The sequence below is a fragment of the Phallusia mammillata genome, chromosome 2 (genome assembly GCF_965637545.1).
Source record: "Phallusia mammillata chromosome 2, kaPhaMamm4.hap1.1, whole genome shotgun sequence".
NCBI classification, from domain to species: Eukaryota; Metazoa; Chordata; class Ascidiacea; order Phlebobranchia; family Ascidiidae; genus Phallusia; species Phallusia mammillata.
The window spans coordinates 22,367,497-22,384,501 of record NC_137253.1 but is presented as its reverse complement, the minus strand read 5'-3'; the positions used below and the strand labels follow the sequence as shown (position 1 = coordinate 22,384,501).

Sequence of the window (17,005 nt, the reverse complement as noted above, 5' to 3'; positions counted from 1 at the left end):
TAGAAGAACTACCGCATTGTTAGTTTTGTGATTTCAATGGTGCAAATTCAATAACTTTCTAAATTGTGCATGGCTGTGTAAGAGACCGAGACTAAACGCCAAGTAAGGTATATTCAAGCGTAGGTGAGTGCAATCAACCATAACTGAAAGCTTCGTTTAGCGGTCCATCAATACCAATTTTGTACACCTAGAGCAGGGGTTCCCAACCTGTGGTACGCGTAGGTTTTTCAGGTGGTACGCGAGTAGCTTCCGTTTTTTTTTTCACAAAAATCTGGAATCACAACTTTATGTTTAGTTTTTTTGGTTTTGTTTACAAGAAAGTCCCGAAGCCTATTCTAATTGTCACGTAACTATTCCTGTTGTTTCGTATCATTACGATCTTCAACTGCAGGTTACGTCAATTGTCAACAAGAAGCACAGTTGCTTTAAAAAGCCCTACAATGCTGTGGGACAGTGGGCTTTAAGTATGTCAAATAGCAAATTTACACCGCGCGGCCAATATTCTGCTTTTGAATAACATGTAAATTGATCAAATTAGTTGTTCTGCAAGAAGTGGTAAGTGTGGCATTACAGAGCGTCCAAGTGGTACGAGATCGTAAAAAGGTTGGGAACCCCTGACCAAGAGACAATAATGTCAAGGAAGAGAAACAAATGTAAAGTTGTCTTGAACTTTCCTTCATTGCACGCAAGAAGAGGATTTAATACCCTATAGGACAGCGGTTTTCAACCAGTGAGTCGCGACCCCCGTATCCCCACGTGGGGGTCATATGCCACTTTACTGGAGGTAGCGAAGGCCTTTGCTAAACATTTAATCAGCAATTATAAAATGGAAACATCTGAAAGCAACAAAACAGTCAAATCATTCGATGCAAACTTGTTTTGTAACAGGATACTCAACCTTTCTCATATTTTGCAGGATAGTGTGAAAACCGAACGGACAAGCAAGCTTAGGCCCATTATTTTTGCCTGAAGAGTTTATTCTGGTAAAAATGAAAAAAATATGAGAAAGGCTGAAAACCACTGCATTATAGGGAACAGTGCTTTGCCGTACGGAAGTCGAACCGAGTCGGCAGTCATCCTGTTTCATGCCTTATGTTGACAGTGTCGTGTATAAAACACAAAGGCTGTGCTGCTGTTTTAGAAACTACTGTATCACACATACCTTTTTACAGATTGTATAACGAATGTTTAATGTCAGAAAGGTTTCGCGCAATGGCCTGTTCTGACAAGTGTTTTCGAAGTTTTGGCATCGCTGCATTGGTGTTGTGCTGGTTCTCATGTGGGATGTTTTTGATTTATCCTGTATTTCTACTTCACAAACCTGCGCACAGATGTCGACCCTTATTCAACAGCAGTGAGAAGCAAGCCGACCTTGCTCATCAGCAAAAGTATGTTTCGTAACTGTCTTACATTCAGTAAGCTATCCGGCTGTAATTCCTTTTCAAAATCCAATTTTGTAGAAACGGAACATCGGAAAATTGGCAAAATAATTCAAGTTGCTACGAACATTCACGTGAGTGCCCTTAACCCAAACTGACTTGCCGAATAAAGTTGCAATTATCTGTAGAGTCTAACTTTTTGTCTAATTTCGAACTTGTGGGTTTTTAGCGCATCGAAATGTAAGCGAAACGTGTAGTCTCGGCTGGGTATACGAGATGCCTGAAGGCCACCATACTGTTGTTACAGAGGTAAGCTATGTCTATGTTTTATCGTGGCTGTTTAGAAGTCTTGCTTATAGTACAAACCAAATGACATGATATGCAGTTTGACCTCGTATGTGACAACGACTGGCTGAAGCCGCTGGTTTCGACTATGCTAATGGGTGGAATGATGTTGGGGTCTCTTGTTGGTGGTGTTTTATCCGATAGGTGTGTTAACCAGATTCCATTTTAACCGATCTTTTGAATTTCATTTTGTTGCGAGATTTGGTAATTGTATTTAGTGATTTATAATCGTTTTTGTAATAGGTTTGGGCGCCGACCAATTTTTCTCGCCGGTGTAGCAGGAAACCTGGTTTGTGCTATTTTACTTGCATTATCCTATGCGCTTCCGGTAATCTTTATCTGGGTGTTTGCGGGGGGCATGTTTAACATTTTCCGTATTTCGTCTTCAGTCGTGCTGCGTAAGTATGGTTTCATTGTGTACGACAGTGTTTTCAAATCTTTTTTTAAAATGGTTTCTTTTTAGTCCAGGAGTCTGCCCCAAACCGTCATCGTTCGCTTCTGCTCTTGCTGCAAATGTCGAGCTTTTCGACCGGATCAGCAATACTGCCTGTTATTAACTACCTATTTCCCGACTGGCGTCACACGATGTACACAATGGCTTTCGTATCGTTCTGTACTTGTGCACCAGCTGTTTTGTAAGTACTAGCCATAAACGTTTATACAAGTCAACAGATCTATTTAAGTGTTATAGTTGGTTAAATTTCAAACGTCAACGTATTTATCACGATGCTTCACTCTATGATCTTGGTCTGAATAGAGTTGAACCCTGATCCAGAGTAGTAAAGTGGGGCTGGGATTTTTTTGGTTTATGTGTCCGTTATTTTAAAAATATAAATTAGCTAGCTAAGTAGCTAGTTGCTGAAGTTAACCTCACGCCAACAACTACAAAACGTCTTGTTTAAGTCATTGTCGATTATGGCTATTTTGTATGTCTTATTTGTGATATCCATTTCAGTTGTACTTTTCGCAGGTTTTTAAGTATTGACCTGTCAATCAAACTTTTGGACTAAACGAGCCACTCAAAAATGATTTAGGTTCGGTCCGGGCTTTGGGCTTGCACTTTCGCGTTTCTTCGGTTAATCACTTTATCATCATAGATATCAACATAGTTTCTTCGGTTTTGTTTCGTGCGGTAATCACATTGTTTTTCTGGTAGGGTCGTTCCTGAATCCCAAAAATGGGTTGCCACAAGAAACGTTAATACAAAAACAACTCATGATATGCCGTGCGAATCCCAAACCATTGTTTCATCAACAAAAGAAAAAGAACCAAAAAATATGAACAGAAAAGCAAACAAAAATCCAAAATTTTTGATGCTTTTCAAGCGAAAATTTCTTTTCCGACGACTGCTTGCGCTGGTTCTGGCATGGTATGAAGGCTTAATATTTTTCTATTTTCAAAGCGCTTAACGTCTGTTTAAGACATTATTTATTTTCCATCCAGGACATCATCTTCATTCAGTTTCTTTGCCATTAGTTACAACACAGACCATTTGGGAGACAATCGATATGTGAGCGCATCACTGGCCGCAATATCGGAAATTGTTGGAGATATTCTTCTTTTCTTCATAACACGCAAAATAGGTTACAGATACTCCTACACTCTGCTTACCACCTTCGCGGGAGCACTCATTTTCACCACTCCGTTTGTTAAATATTGTAAGTTTTCAGAAAAAAAATCTTTTTCTAAACCATGCAGTATCGTGGTAAACATACTTTGTACCTAAAGTAAATCATATCATCCAACGAACGCAAGTTAAGTCCGATATTCGAAGGATGATTCAATCAAGTTTTTGCAGATGCATAAAATTTAGTAAAGACCATACCACTAGACTAGAGCTTCACGTTGGATTTAGATAATACATTCATGTCACTAAAATAAAATGTTTGAAAATATATTTATTTTCGATAATACACTAAAACTAAACGATTAAACTTTTTATTGGCATTAAGTCTTCATGTAGGTAGAAATATCAAAATCAGCAATGCAGTTAACTGATGCTTCATCTAATGAAAAATTATAGTGCTTGGTTGTTTTAGGCACAATACAGGCCAATTATGTGCTTAATTACACAACATAACATTTAAAGCGTAATTTCCGCTGAATTTTGAATAACGATGGATCTGGCTTAATACACACATAAATTGTACACACAGTAAAAGCATGGACTATTGCGGACTGTTTTAAGCTTAAAAATAGGAATTTGTCTATAGTGCAAAATACCCCAAATTTTGCTGCTGTTTAACTTAACCCTGACTGTCAAACGTTGCAAAGATTTTATGTTTTGTAGCAAACGCTAAACTGGGTCTCGCACTTGCCATCTGTGGAAAAATTCTTGTTTCCGCTTCCTACTCTTTGGTGTACGTCTCGACGGGTGATCTGGTACCCACTGCGGTTCGGAATCAAGTTTATGGGATTGTAGCGTTTGTCTCAAGAATGTCGTTACTGTCTATGCCATTCTTCCTATACCTGGGTGAGTCGACATTTCCTCCAATATTTGTGCTCAATAGGCCAGCCAAGCTTTACCTTTTTTAGGTGAAAAGGTTTACGAGCCCATTACGTATTTTGTCATGACCTTCATGTTGATCGCGGCTGGATTACTTTACCTGATTCTTCCTGAAACCAAAGGTGAAAAACAGCCAAACAGCTTGTATGATGCCAAGCAACAGGAAAGGTAAAATTTAACTCTGACCAGGCGAAACACTGTATCATTGACTATTGACTTTATCCTTGTTGCAGAAGTCGTCTCAACACACAATGTAAGTTTGGTGGGAGCAATGAAAATATTTAAGTACCAAGTTTACCCTAACTGCTTTCATGTGCATTTGATGAGAAGGATTGCCCTCCCATAATGGTCATCTTTATAATTATTCTTAAAAGTTTTAGAAATAAATATTAGCTTCGTCTCTTGCGATGCATTTGCGTTCAATACCGTTCGTGTTGCAGCAATACTTTTTTTTTCATAAAAACAAACTAAATCTTTTCTGTTGTTTTCGTCAACCACAGACTATAGCATTTTAGCAAACAATATGTCCGTACAATTCTTTACACTCCGACGATGCAATATATTTATTTTATTTTGCAGTATTAGGCAAATAAAAAACGATTTTTTGGATGTGACCAAATTGTTGCGTGCAACACAACATGGACTTGTATAGTAAATATGTGTTTAAAATATTTTATTTCTCGGCTGGGTACCATTGTTTATACCTGACCAACCAATGTCGCCAAATAATTGTATCATGTATCTGTGTCATCCGAAATTAGGCTACCCATAGTTGATGTGACCAGCAAAAAATTTGTGTCAAGTTACATTGTTTCATTTCAAGTTGTTGGGGAACAGTTGCTGTCTCTCTGCTATTGTTCGCGGACCTTGGCCTCCCGGTTAGCACAGTAGTTCCCAACGGGGATGCCAGCTTCAAACTGACTGTTTTTAAAATTTATAGATTATGTATGCCTAAAAGGGGCAGTGCTGAAAACATGGCTGAGAAACACTGTTGGCATATAAATTGTGTTTGTAACCTGCTTCACATCGAAGCAGACAAAACGAATCTTAAGTCCCGAAGATTTCCTGTGTAGCCTAATCGTGCGGCACCACTCACAAGGAATTTTTTTAATGTTGCATTCGTATCGTTTATAACTGTGACATATTTGTTTGGTTCACTAAATAAACCAATCTAGGCTACATCTTTGTGTCGTCTAAAGTGAAGCCAGAATTTACTTGCACCATGTTATCATTTTAGCTTTTAATCGACAGCTATACAGGTTTTGATCCAAAAGATTGGCAAGTTTAACAATCGTTAAAACGCCCTATATATCGTTCTCCCTCATTTGGTACGCTTTTGTCCTTACACATTTATTTAATATTACATTTATCAGAAATGAAAATTATGTGGCGAGCATAACAGGAAACATGGTCGTGTGAGAAGTATATATTTGTTGTGGTTATACTGACGTTGCCACTGTTTTTAATTTGCTCTGCAGAATGTTTTTAGTATTAGTTTAGGTCAGTGGTTCCCAAACTGTGGGCCATGGCCCAGTACTAGGCCACCACGACATTTTCAATGGGCCACAGAGCCATTTGAATAGATTCTACTGTTTTGTTATACTGTAGATATTATGCGCTTTGTTTTGAAAAACGTAATTTTTGCAAAGAATTCCGAATCTTGTAGCCAAATTTCAGGAGCATGTATCTCATTGAAAATAAATTGCTAGAAACCATTTCGCCTGTTTTTGAGTTATGTTTTTGTTTGTGCCGAAATTTACAGCACTGGGTGGGCCACGAATCGCAATTTACTAGACATTTGGGCCACAGAACAAAAAAGTTTGGGAACCCGTGGTTTAGGTTAAATAGTGCAGCAGAGAAGTTACTGGTCACCATAAGCCAATCGGTCTACTTTTTCGTGACCGCTATTGTGACTTTGACAACTGCTTGAACCTGAGCCTGGCCTATTATGCTTTTTTTGTTAAGTATGCAGAGGCATTCATCAAAATAATTTGATTATACTTTGATATACTGCAATGCTGCGAATTCAATAACTTTCTAAATTGTGCATGGCTGTGTAAGAGACCGAGACTGAATGCCACGTAAGGTATATTCAAGCGTAGGTGAGTGCAATCAACCATAGCTGAAAGATTTGTTTAGCGGTCCATCAATACCAATTTTGTACACCTTGAGACAATAATGTCAAGGAAGAGAAAAAATGTAAAGTTGTCTTGAACTTTCCTTCATTGTACGCAAGAAGAGGTTTTAATACCCTTAGGACAGCGGTTTTCAACCAGTGAGTCGCGACCCCCGTGGGGGTTATATGCCACTTTACTGGGGGTAGCGAAGGCCTTTGCTAAACATTTAATCAGCAATTATAAAATGGAAACATCTGAAAGCAACAAAACAGTCAAATCATTCGACGCAGACTTGTTTTGTGACAGGATACTCAACCTTTCTCATATTTTGTAACAGGATAGTATGAAAACCGAACGGACAAGCAAGCTTAGACTCATTCCATTTGCCTAAAGTGAGAGTTTATTGTGATGAAAAAGAAAAAATATGAGAAAGGTTGAAAACCATTGCCTTAGGGCACAGAACCGAGTCGACAGTCATCCTGTTTGATGCTTTATGTTGGCTGTGTCGTGTATAAAACACAAAGGCTGTGCTGCTGTTTAAGAAACTGCTGCATCACACATACCTTTTTAACGAATGTTCAGTAGCAGAAAGGTTTCGCGCAATGGCCTGTTCTGACAAGTGTTTTCGAAGTTTTGGCATCGCTGCATTGGTGTTGTGCTGGTTCTCATGTGGGATGTTTGTGATTTATCCTGTATTTCTACTTCACAAACCTGCGCACAGATGTCGACCCTTATTCAACAGCAGTGAGAAGCAAGCCAACCTTGCTCATCAGCAAAAGTATGTTTCCGTAACTGTCTTACATTCAGTAAGCTATCCGGCTGTAATTCCTTTTCAAACTCCAATTTTGTAGAAACGGAACATCGGAAAATTGGCAAAATAATTCAAGTTGCTACGAACATTCACGTGAGTGCCCTTAACCCAAACTGACTTGCCGATTATCTGTAGAGTCAATCTTTTTGTCTAATTTCGAACTTGTGGGTTTTCAGCGCATCGAAATGTAAGCGAAACGTGTAGTCTCGGCTGGGTATACGAGATGCCTGAAGGCCACCATACTGTTGTTACAGAGGTAAGCTATGTTACGTGGCTGTTTAGCAGCAGTCTTGCTTATAGTACAAACCAAATGACATGCTATGCAGTTTGACCTCGTATGTGACAACGACTGGATGAAGCCGCTGGTTTCGACTATGCTAATGGGTGGAATGATGTTGGGGTCTCTTGTTGGTGGTGTTTTATCCGATAGGTGTGTTAACCAGATTCCATTTTAACCGATCTTTTGAATTTCATTTTGTTGCGAGATTTGGTAATTGTATTTAGTGATTTATAATCGTTTTTGTAATAGGTTTGGGCGCCGACCAATTTTTCTCGCCGGTGTAGCAGGAAACCTGGTATGTGCTATTCTACTTGCATTATCCTATGCGATTCCGGTAATCTTTATCTGGGTGTTTGCGGGGGGCATGTTTAACATTTTCCGTATTTCGTCTTCAGTCGTGCTGCGTAAGTATGGTTTCATTGTGTACGACAGTGTTTTCAAATCATTTTTTTAAAATGGTTTCTTTTTAGTCCAGGAGTCGGCCCCAAACCGTCATCGTTCGCTTCTGCTCTTGCTGCAGATGTCGAGCTTTTCGACCGGATCAGCAATACTGCCTGTTATTAACTACCTATTTCCCGACTGGCGTCACACGATGTACACAATGGCTTTCGTATCTTTCTGTACTTGTGCACCAGCTGTTTTGTAAGTACTAGCCATAAACGTTTATACAAGTCAACAGATCTATTTAAGTGTTATAGTTGGTTAAATTTCAAACGTCAACATATTTATCACGATGCTTCACTCTATGATCTTGGTCTGAATAGAGTTGAACCCTGATCCAGAGTAGTAAAGTGGGGCTGGGATTTTTTTGGTTTATGTGTCCGTTATTTTAAAAATATAAATTAGCTAGCTAAGTAGCTAGTTGATGAAGTTAACCTCACGCCAACAACTACAATACGTCTTGTTTAAGTCATTGTCGATTATGGCTATTTTGTATGTCTTATTTGTTATATCCATTTCAGTTGTACTTTTCGCAGGTTTTTAAGTATTGACCTGTCAATCAAACGTTTGGACTAAACGAGCCACACAAAAATGATTTAGGTTCGGTCCGGGCTTTGGGCTTGCACTTTCGCGTTTCTTCGGTTAATCACTTTATCATCATAGATATCAACATAGTTTCTTCGGTTTTGTTTCGTGCGGTAATCACATTGTTTTTCTGGTAGGGTCGTTCCTGAATCCCAAAAATGGGTTGCCACAAGAAACGTTAATACAAAAACAACTCATGATATGCCGTGCGAATCCCAAACCATTGTTTCATCAACAAAAGAAAAAGAACCAAAAAATATGAACAGAAAAGTAAACAAAAATCCAAAATTTTTGATGCTTTTCAAGCGAAAATTTCTTTTCCGACGACTGCTTGCGCTGGTTCTGGCATGGTATGAAGGCTTAATATTTTTCTATTTTCAAAGCACTTAACGTCTGTTTAAGACATTATTTATTTTCCATCCAGGACATCATCTTCATTCAGCTTCTTTGCCATTAGTTACAACACAGACCACTTGGGAGACAATCGATATGTGAGCGCATCACTGGCCGCAATATCGGAAATTGTTGGAGATATTCTTCTTTTCTTCATAACACGCAAAATAGGTTACAGATACTCCTACACTCTGCTTACCACCTTCGCGGGAGCACTCATTTTCACCACTCCGTTTGTTAAATATTGTAAGTTTTCAGAAAAAAAATCTTTTTCTAAACCATGCAGTATCGTGGTAAACATACTTTGTACCTAAAGTAAATCATATCATCCAACGAACGCAAGTTAAGTCCGATATTCGAAGGATGATTCAATCAAGTTTTTGCAGATGCATAAAATTTAGTAAAGACCATACCACTAGACTAGAGCTTCACGTTGGATTTAGATAATACATTCATGTCACTAAAATAAAATTTTTGAAAATATATTTATTTTCGATAATACACTAAAACTAAACGATTAAACTTTTTATTGGCATTAAGTCTTCATGTAGGTAGAAATATCAAAATCAGCAATGCAGTTAACTGATGCTTCACCTAATGAAAAATTATAGTGCTTGGTTGTTTTAGGCACAGTACAGGCCAATTATGTGCTTAATTACACAACATAACATTTAAAGCGTAATTTCCGCTGAATTTTGAATAACGATGGATCTGGCTTAATACACACATAAATTGTACACACAGTAAAAGCATGGACTATTGCGGACTGTTTTAAGCTTAAAAATAGGGATTTGTCTATAGTGCAAAATACCCCAAATTTTGCTGCTGTTTAACTTAACCCTGACTGTCAAACGTTGCAAAGATTTTATGTTTTGTAGCAAACGCTAAACTGGGTCTCGCACTTGCCATCTGTGGAAAAATTCTTGTTTCCGCTTCCTACTCTTTGGTGTACGTCTCGACGGGTGATCTCGTACCCACTGCGGTTCGGAATCAAGTTTATGGGATTGTAGCGTTTGTCTCAAGAATGTCGTTACTGTCTATGCCATTCTTCCTATACCTGGGTGAGTCGACATTTCCTCCAATATTTGTGCTCAATAGGCCAGCCAAGCTTTACCTTTTTTAGGTGAAAAGGTTTACGAGCCCATTACGTATTTTGTCATGACCTTCATGTTGATCGCGGCTGGATTACTTTACCTGATTCTTCCTGAAACCAAAGGTGAAAAACAGCCAAACAGCTTGTATGATGCCAAGCAACAAGAAAGGTAAAATTTAACTCTGACCAGGCGAAACACTATATCATTGACTATTGACTTTATCCTTGTTGCAGAAGTCGTCTCAACACACAATGTAAGTTTGGTGGGAGCAATGAAAATATTTAAGTACCAAGTTTACCCTAACTGCTTTCATGTGCATTTGATGAGAAGGATTGCCCTTCCATAATGGTCATCTTTATAATTATTCTTAAAAGTTTTAGAAATAAATATTAGCTTCGTCTCTTGCGATGCATTTGCGTTCAATACCGTTCGTGTTGCAGCAATACTTTTTTTTCATAAAAACAAACTAAATCTTTTCTGTTGTTTTCGTCAACCACAGACTATAGCATTTTAGCAAACAATATGTCCGTACAATTCTTTACACTCCGACGATGCAATATATTTATTTTATTTTGCAGTATTAGGCAAATAAAAAACGATTTTTTGGATGTGACCAAATTGTTGCGTGCAACACAACATGGACTTGTATAGTAAATATGTGTTTAAAATATTTTGTTTCTCGGCTGGGTACCATTGTTTATACCTGACCAACCAATGTCGCCAAATAATTGTATCATGTATCTGTGTCATCCGAAATTAGGCTACCCATAGTTGATGTGACCAGCAAAAAATTTGTGTCAAGTTACATTGTTTCATTTCAAGTTGTTGGGGAACAGTTGCTGTCTCTCTGCTATTGTTCGCGGACCTTGGCCTCCCGGTTAGCACAGTAGTTCCCAACGGGGATGCCAGCTTCAAAGTGACTGTTTTTAAAATTTATAGATTATGTATGCCTAAAAGGGGCAGTGCTGAAAACATGGCTGAGAAACACTGTTGGCATATAAATTGTGTTTGTAACCTGCTTCACATCGAAGCAGACAAAACGAATCTTAAGTCCCGAAGATTTCCTGTGTAGCCTAATCGTGCGGCACCACTCACAAGGAAATTTTTTAATGTTGCATTCGTATCGTTTATAACTGTGACATATTTGTTTGGTTCACTAAATAAACCAATCTAGGCTACATCTTTGTGTCGTCTAAAGTGAAGCCAGAATTTACTTGCACCATGTTATCATTTTAGCTTTTAATCGACAGCTATACAGGTTTTGATCCAAAAGATTGGCAAGTTTAACAATCGTTAAAACGCCCTATATATCGTCCTCCCTCATTTGGTACGCTTTTGTCCTTACACATTTATTTAATATTACATTTATCAGAAATGAAAATTATGTGGCGAGCATAACAGGAAACATGGTCGTGTGAGAAGTATATATTTGTTGTGGTTATACTGACGTTGCCACTGTTTTTAATTTGCTCTGCAGAATTTTTTTAGTATTGGTTTAGGTCAGTGGTTCCCAAACTGTGGGCCATGGCCCAGTACTAGGCCACCACGACATTTTCAATGGGCCACAGAGCCATTTGAATAGATTCTACTGTTTTGTTATACTGTAGATATTATGCGCTTTGTTTTGAAAAACGTAATTTTTGCAAAGAATTCCGAATCTTGTAGCCAAATTTCAGGAGCATGTATCTCATTGAAAATAAATTGCTAGAAACCATTTCGCCTGTTTTTGAGTTATGTTTTTGTTTGTGCCGAAATTTACAGCACTGGGTGGGCCACGAATCGCAATTTACTAGACATTTGGGCCACAGAACAAAAAAGTTTGGGAACCCGTGGTTTAGGTTAAATAGTGCAGCAGAGAAGTTACTGGTCACCATAAGTCAATCGGTCTACTTTTTCGTGACCGCTATTGTGACTTTGACAACTGCTTGAACCTGAGCCTGGCCTATTATGCTTTTTTGTTAAGTATGCAGAGGCATTCATCAAAATAATTTGATTATACTTTGATATACTGCAATGCTGCGAATTCAATAACTTTCTAAATTGTGCATGGCTGTGTAAGAGACCGAGACTGAATGCCACGTAAGGTATATTCAAGCGTAGGTGAGTGCAATCAACCAAGAGGTTTTGATTCCCTTAGGACAGCGGTTTTCAACCAGTGAGTCCCGACCCCCGTGGGGGTTATATGCCACTTTACTGGGGGTAGCGAAGGCCTTTGCTAAACATTTAATCAGCAATTATAGAATGGAAACATCTGAAAGCAACAAAACAGTCAAATCATTTGACGCAAACTTGTTTTGTGACAGGATACTCAACCTTTCTCATATTTTGTAACAGGATAGTGTGAAAACCGAACGGACAAGCAAGCTTAGACTCATTCCATTTGCCTAAAGTGAGAGTTTATTGTGATGAAAAAGAAAAAATATGAGAAAGGTTGAAAACCATTGCCTTAGGGCACAGTGCTTTGCCGTACGGAAGTCGAACCGAGTCGACAGTCATCCTGTTTCATGCTTGATGTTGGCTGTGTCGTGTATAAAACACAAAGGCTGTGCTGCTGTTTTAGAAACTGCTGCATCACACATACCTTTTTAACGAATGTTCAATGTCAGAAAGGTTTCGCGCAATGGCCTGTTCTGACAAGTGTTTTCGAAGTTTTGGCATCGCTGCATTGGTGTTGTGCTGGTTCTCATGCGGGATGTTTGTGATTTATCCTGTATTTCTACTTCACAAACCTGCGCACAGATGTCGACCCTTATTCAACAGCAGTGAGAAGCAAGCCAACCTTGCTCATCAGCAAAAGTATGTTTCCGTAACTGTCTTACATTCAGTAAGCTATCCGGCTGTAATTCCTTTTCAAACTCCAATTTTGTAGAAACGGAACATCGGAAAATTGGCAAAATAATTCAAGTTGCTACGAACATTCACGTGAGTGCCCTTGACCCAAACTGACTTGCCGAATAAAGTTGCAATTATCTGCAGAGTCTACCTTTTTGTCTAATTTCAAACTTGTGGGTTTTCAGCGCATCGAAATGTAAGCGAAACGTGTAGTCTCGGCTGGGTATACGAGATGCCTGAAGGCCACCATACTGTTGTTACAGAGGTAAGTCTATGTTTTATCGTGGCTGTTTAGCAGCAGTCTTGCTTATAGTACAAACCAAATGACATGCTATGCAGTTTGACCTCGTATGTGACAACGACTGAATGAAGCCGCTAGTTTCGACTATGCTAATGGGTGGACTGATGTTGGGATCTCTTGTTGGTGGTGTTTTATCCGGTAGGTGTGAATATACCGTCCTCTTCATTCTTAACCACATTCCAATTTAATCAATCTGTTGAATTTGCTGGACGTTATTTTGTTTCGAGATTTGGTAATTGTATTTTGTAATTTATATTCTTTTTTGTAAAAGGTTTGGGCGACGAACAATTTTTATCGCCGGTGTAGTAGGAAACCTAGTATGTGCTATTCTACTTGCATTATCCTATGCGATTCCGGTAATCTTTATCTGGGTGTTTGCCGGCGGCATGTTCAACATTTTCCGTGTCTCGTCTTCAGTCGTGCTGCGTAAGTATGTGTTTTAATTGTGTTCGTCAGTTTTTTTTAAAATGGTTTCTTTTTAGTCCAGGAGTCTGCTCCAAACCGTCATCGTTCGCTTCTGCTCTTGCTGCAAATCTCGAGCTTTTCGACCGGATCAGCAATACTGCCTGTTATTAACTACCTATTTCCCGACTCGTGCACGCAATGGCTTTCGTATCTTTCTGTACTTGTGCACCAGCTGTTTTGTAAGTACTAGCCATAAACGTTGATCCAAGTCAACAGATCTGTTAAACTTTTGCAGTTGGTTCAGGTTAATTTTCAAACGTCAACATATTTATCACATTGCTTCAGTGTGTCTCAGTCTGAATAGAATCAAACCCTGCAGAGTAGTAAGTGGGGCTTGGTTCGGGCTTTGATTTAAAAAAACGGGCTTGGTTCGGGCCTGACTTTAAATTATGTGTCCGTAGTTTTTTGAAAATATAAATTACCTAGCTTAGTAGCTAGTTGATGGAGTTCACGCCAGTAACTACAAAACGTCTTCTGTAAATAATTGTCGATTATGGCCATTATGTATCTTCTTTATTATGTCCACTTCAGTCGTAGTTTTCGCAGGATTTTAAGTCTAAACCTGTCTTTCAAACTTTTGGGTTAAAACAAACCACTCAAAAATGATTCAGGTTCGGTCCGGGCTTCGGGCTTGCACTTTCGCGTTTCTTCGGTTATCCACATTATCAACATAGTTTCTTAGGTTTTGTTTCGTGCGTTAATCACAATATTTTTCTGGTAGGGTCGTTCCTGAATCCCAAAAATGGGTTGCCACAAGAAACGTTAATAAACAAACAACTCATGATATGCCGAGCGAATCCCAAACCTTTGTTTCATCAACAAAAGAAAAGGAACCAAAAAATATCAACAAAAAGGCAAACCCAACATTTTTGGTGCTTTTCAAGCGAAAATTTATTTTGCGACGACTGCTTGCGCTGGTTCTGGCATGGTATGAAGGCTTAATATTTTTCTATTTTCAAAGCGCTTAACGTCTGTTTAAGACATTATTTGTTTTCCATCCAGGACATCATCTTCATTCAGCGTCTATGCCATTAGTTACAACACAGACCATTTGGGAGACAATCGATATGTGAGCGCATCACTGGCCGCAATATCGGAAATTGTTGGAGATATTCTTCTTTTCCTCATATCACGCAAAATAGGTTACAGATACTCCTACACTCTGCTTACCACCTTCGCGGGAGCACTAATTTTCACCACTCTGTTTGTTAAAAATTGTAAGTTTTCTAAAAAAATCTTTTTCTAAACCATGCAGTATCGTGGTAAACATATACTTTATCTAAAGTAAATCATATCATCCAACGAACGCAAGTTAAGTCCGATATTCGAAGGATGATTCAATCAAGTTTTTGCAGATACACGATTTTAGTAAAAGCCATACCACTAGAGGGAAACAACTTAACTTAAATGCTCCACGTTGGATTTAGATAATATATTGAAGTCACTAAAATACAAAGTTTGAAAATCGCGTTATATATTTATTTTCGATAAAACACTACGACTAAACGGTTAAACTTTTTATTGATATTAAGTCTTCATATTGGTAGAAATACCTAAATCAGCAATGCAGTTAACTGATGCTCCATCCAATGAAAAATTATAGTGCTTGGTTGTTTTAGGCACAATACAGGCCAAATAGAAGTTGCATACACAACATAACATTTGAAGCGTAATTTCCGCTGATTTTTCAATAACGATGGGACTGGGTTTAATACACACAAAAATTATGTATGTATCCACACTAACAGCATGGAATTGTACTCTCTCATTATGGACTGTTTCAAACGTAAAAAAGGATTTGTTTAAAGTGCAGAAGTCCCCGGATTTTGCTGCTCTTTACCTTAACCTTGACTGACAAACGTTGCAAAGATTTATCTTTTTTAGCAAACGCTGCATTGGGTCTCGCACTTGCCATCTGTGGAAAAATTCTTGTTTCCGCTTCCTACTCTTTGGTGTACGTCTCGACGGCTGATCTCGTACCCACGCCCGTTCGGAACCAAGTTTATGGAATTGTGACGTTTGTCTCAAGAATGTCGTTACTGTCTATGCCATTCTTCCTATACCTCGGTGAGTTGACATTTCCTCCAATATTTGTGCTCAATAGGCCAGCAAAGCTTTACCTTTTTAGGTGAAAAGGTTTACGAGCTCATTACGTATTTTGTCATGACCTTCATGTTGATCGCGGCTGGATTACTTTACCTGATTCTTCCTGAAACCAAAGGTGAAAAACAGCCAAACAGCTTGTATGATGCCAAGCAACAGGAAAGGTAAAATTTAACTCTGACCAGGCGAAACACTATATCATTGACTATTGACTTTATCCTTGTTGCAGAAATCGTCTCAACACACAATGTAAGTTTGGTGGGAGCAATGAAAATATTGAAGTACCAAGTTTACCCTAACTGCTTTCATGTGCATTTGATGAGAAGGATTGCCCTTCCATAATGGTCATCTTTATAATTATTCTTAAAAGTTTTAGAAATAAATATTAGCTTCGTCTCTTGCGATGCATTTGCGTTCAATACCGTTCGTGTTGCAGCAATACTTTTTTTCATAAAAACAAACTAAATCTTTTCTGTAGTTTTCGTCAACCACAGACTAGCATTTTAGCAAACAATATGTTCGTACAATTCTTTACACTCCGACGATGCAATATATTTATTTTATTTTGCAGTATTAGGCAAATAAAAAACGATTTTTTGGATGTGACCAAATTGTTGCGTACAACACAACATGGACTTGTATAGTAAATATGTGTTTAAAATATTTTATTTCTCTGCTGGGTACCATTGTTTATACCTGACCAACCAATGTCGCCAAATAATTGTATCATGTATCTGTGTCATCCGAAATTAGGCTACCCATAGTTGATGTGACCAGCAAAAAATTTGTGTCAAGTTACATTGTTTCATTTCAAGTTGTTGGGGAACAGTTGCTGTCTCTCTGCTATTGTTCGCGGACCTTGGCCTCCCGGTTAGCACAGTAGTTCCCAACGGGGATGCCAGCTTCAAAGTGACTGTTTTTAAAATTTATAGATTATGTATACCTAAAAGGGGCAGTGCTGGAAAAATGGCTGAGAAACACTGTTGGCATATAAATTGTGTTTGTAACCTGCTTCACATCGAAGCAGACAAAACGAATCTTAAGTCCCGAAGATTTCCTGTGTAGCCTAATCGTGCGGCACCACTCACAAGGAAATTTTTTAATGTTGCATTCGTATCGTTTATAACTGTGGCATATTTGTTTGGTTCACTAAATAAACCAATCTAGGCTACATCTTTGTGTCGTCTAAAGTGAAGCCAGAATTTACTTGCACCATGTTATCATTTTAGCTTTTAATCGACAGCTATACAGGTTTTGATCCAAAAGATTGGCAAGTTTAACAATCGTTAAAACGCCCTATATATCGTCCTCCCTCATTTGGTACGCTTTTGTCCTTACACATTTATTTAATAT

General features: G+C 38.5%; 3 protein-coding genes across 4 annotated transcripts; all 3 read left to right on the top strand.

Moving 5' to 3' along the window:
• Positions 1-1,187: 1,187 nt before the first annotated feature.
• LOC145214569 (solute carrier family 22 member 4-like) lies at positions 1,188-5,534 on the top strand. The gene is made up of 11 exons (XM_080083122.1): positions 1,188-1,388; positions 1,461-1,513; positions 1,609-1,688; positions 1,765-1,868; positions 1,968-2,122; positions 2,188-2,359; positions 2,881-3,093; positions 3,168-3,382; positions 4,015-4,197; positions 4,260-4,398; positions 4,464-5,534. The coding sequence occupies exons 1-11, from the start codon at positions 1,192-1,194 to the stop codon at positions 4,513-4,515; spliced, it is 1,563 nt and encodes a 520-aa protein (XP_079939248.1). The 5' UTR covers positions 1,188-1,191; the 3' UTR covers positions 4,516-5,534.
• Positions 5,535-6,481: 947 nt separating this feature from the next.
• LOC145214570 (solute carrier family 22 member 4-like) lies at positions 6,482-10,559 on the top strand. Its single transcript, XM_080083123.1, has 11 exons — positions 6,482-7,125; positions 7,199-7,251; positions 7,335-7,414; positions 7,485-7,588; positions 7,688-7,842; positions 7,909-8,080; positions 8,602-8,814; positions 8,889-9,103; positions 9,736-9,918; positions 9,981-10,119; positions 10,185-10,559. The coding sequence occupies exons 1-11, from the start codon at positions 6,950-6,952 to the stop codon at positions 10,234-10,236; spliced, it is 1,542 nt and encodes a 513-aa protein (XP_079939249.1). The 5' UTR covers positions 6,482-6,949; the 3' UTR covers positions 10,237-10,559.
• Positions 10,560-12,417: 1,858 nt separating this feature from the next.
• Positions 12,418-16,823, top strand: LOC145212180 (solute carrier family 22 member 2-like). Of its 2 annotated transcripts, XM_080080220.1 has the most exons (11): positions 12,418-12,747; positions 12,821-12,873; positions 12,969-13,048; positions 13,123-13,222; positions 13,356-13,510; positions 13,567-13,728; positions 14,271-14,477; positions 14,552-14,766; positions 15,434-15,616; positions 15,678-15,816; positions 15,882-16,823. In XM_080080220.1, the coding sequence occupies exons 6-11, from the start codon at positions 13,688-13,690 to the stop codon at positions 15,949-15,951; spliced, it is 855 nt and encodes a 284-aa protein (XP_079936346.1). In that variant the 5' UTR covers positions 12,418-12,747; positions 12,821-12,873; positions 12,969-13,048; positions 13,123-13,222; positions 13,356-13,510; positions 13,567-13,687; the 3' UTR covers positions 15,952-16,823. The 2 variants fall into 2 exon arrangements, with proteins under 2 accessions (XP_079936346.1, XP_079936348.1); XM_080080222.1 differs by lacking the exon at positions 12,418-12,747 and having other exon boundaries at positions 12,755-12,873.
• The last annotated feature ends 182 nt before the right edge of the window (positions 16,824-17,005 follow it).

Coding starts and splice junctions, on each gene's coding strand:
- LOC145214569 (XM_080083122.1), top strand. CDS start 1,192: ATGTCAGAAAGGTTTCGCGCAATGGCCTGTTCTGACAAGTGTTTTCGA. Junction 3,383..4,014: donor CACTCCGTTTGTTAAATATT/GTAAGTTTTCAG, acceptor TATGTTTTGTAG/CAAACGCTAAACTGGGTCTC. Junction 4,399..4,463: donor GATGCCAAGCAACAGGAAAG/GTAAAATTTAAC, acceptor TCCTTGTTGCAG/AAGTCGTCTCAACACACAAT.
- LOC145214570 (XM_080083123.1), top strand. CDS start 6,950: ATGGCCTGTTCTGACAAGTGTTTTCGAAGTTTTGGCATCGCTGCATTG. Junction 8,815..8,888: donor CTTGCGCTGGTTCTGGCATG/GTATGAAGGCTT, acceptor TTTTCCATCCAG/GACATCATCTTCATTCAGCT. Junction 10,120..10,184: donor GATGCCAAGCAACAAGAAAG/GTAAAATTTAAC, acceptor TCCTTGTTGCAG/AAGTCGTCTCAACACACAAT.
- LOC145212180 (XM_080080220.1), top strand. CDS start 13,688: ATGGCTTTCGTATCTTTCTGTACTTGTGCACCAGCTGTTTT. Junction 13,729..14,270: donor ACTTGTGCACCAGCTGTTTT/GTAAGTACTAGC, acceptor TTTTTCTGGTAG/GGTCGTTCCTGAATCCCAAA. Junction 14,478..14,551: donor CTTGCGCTGGTTCTGGCATG/GTATGAAGGCTT, acceptor TTTTCCATCCAG/GACATCATCTTCATTCAGCG.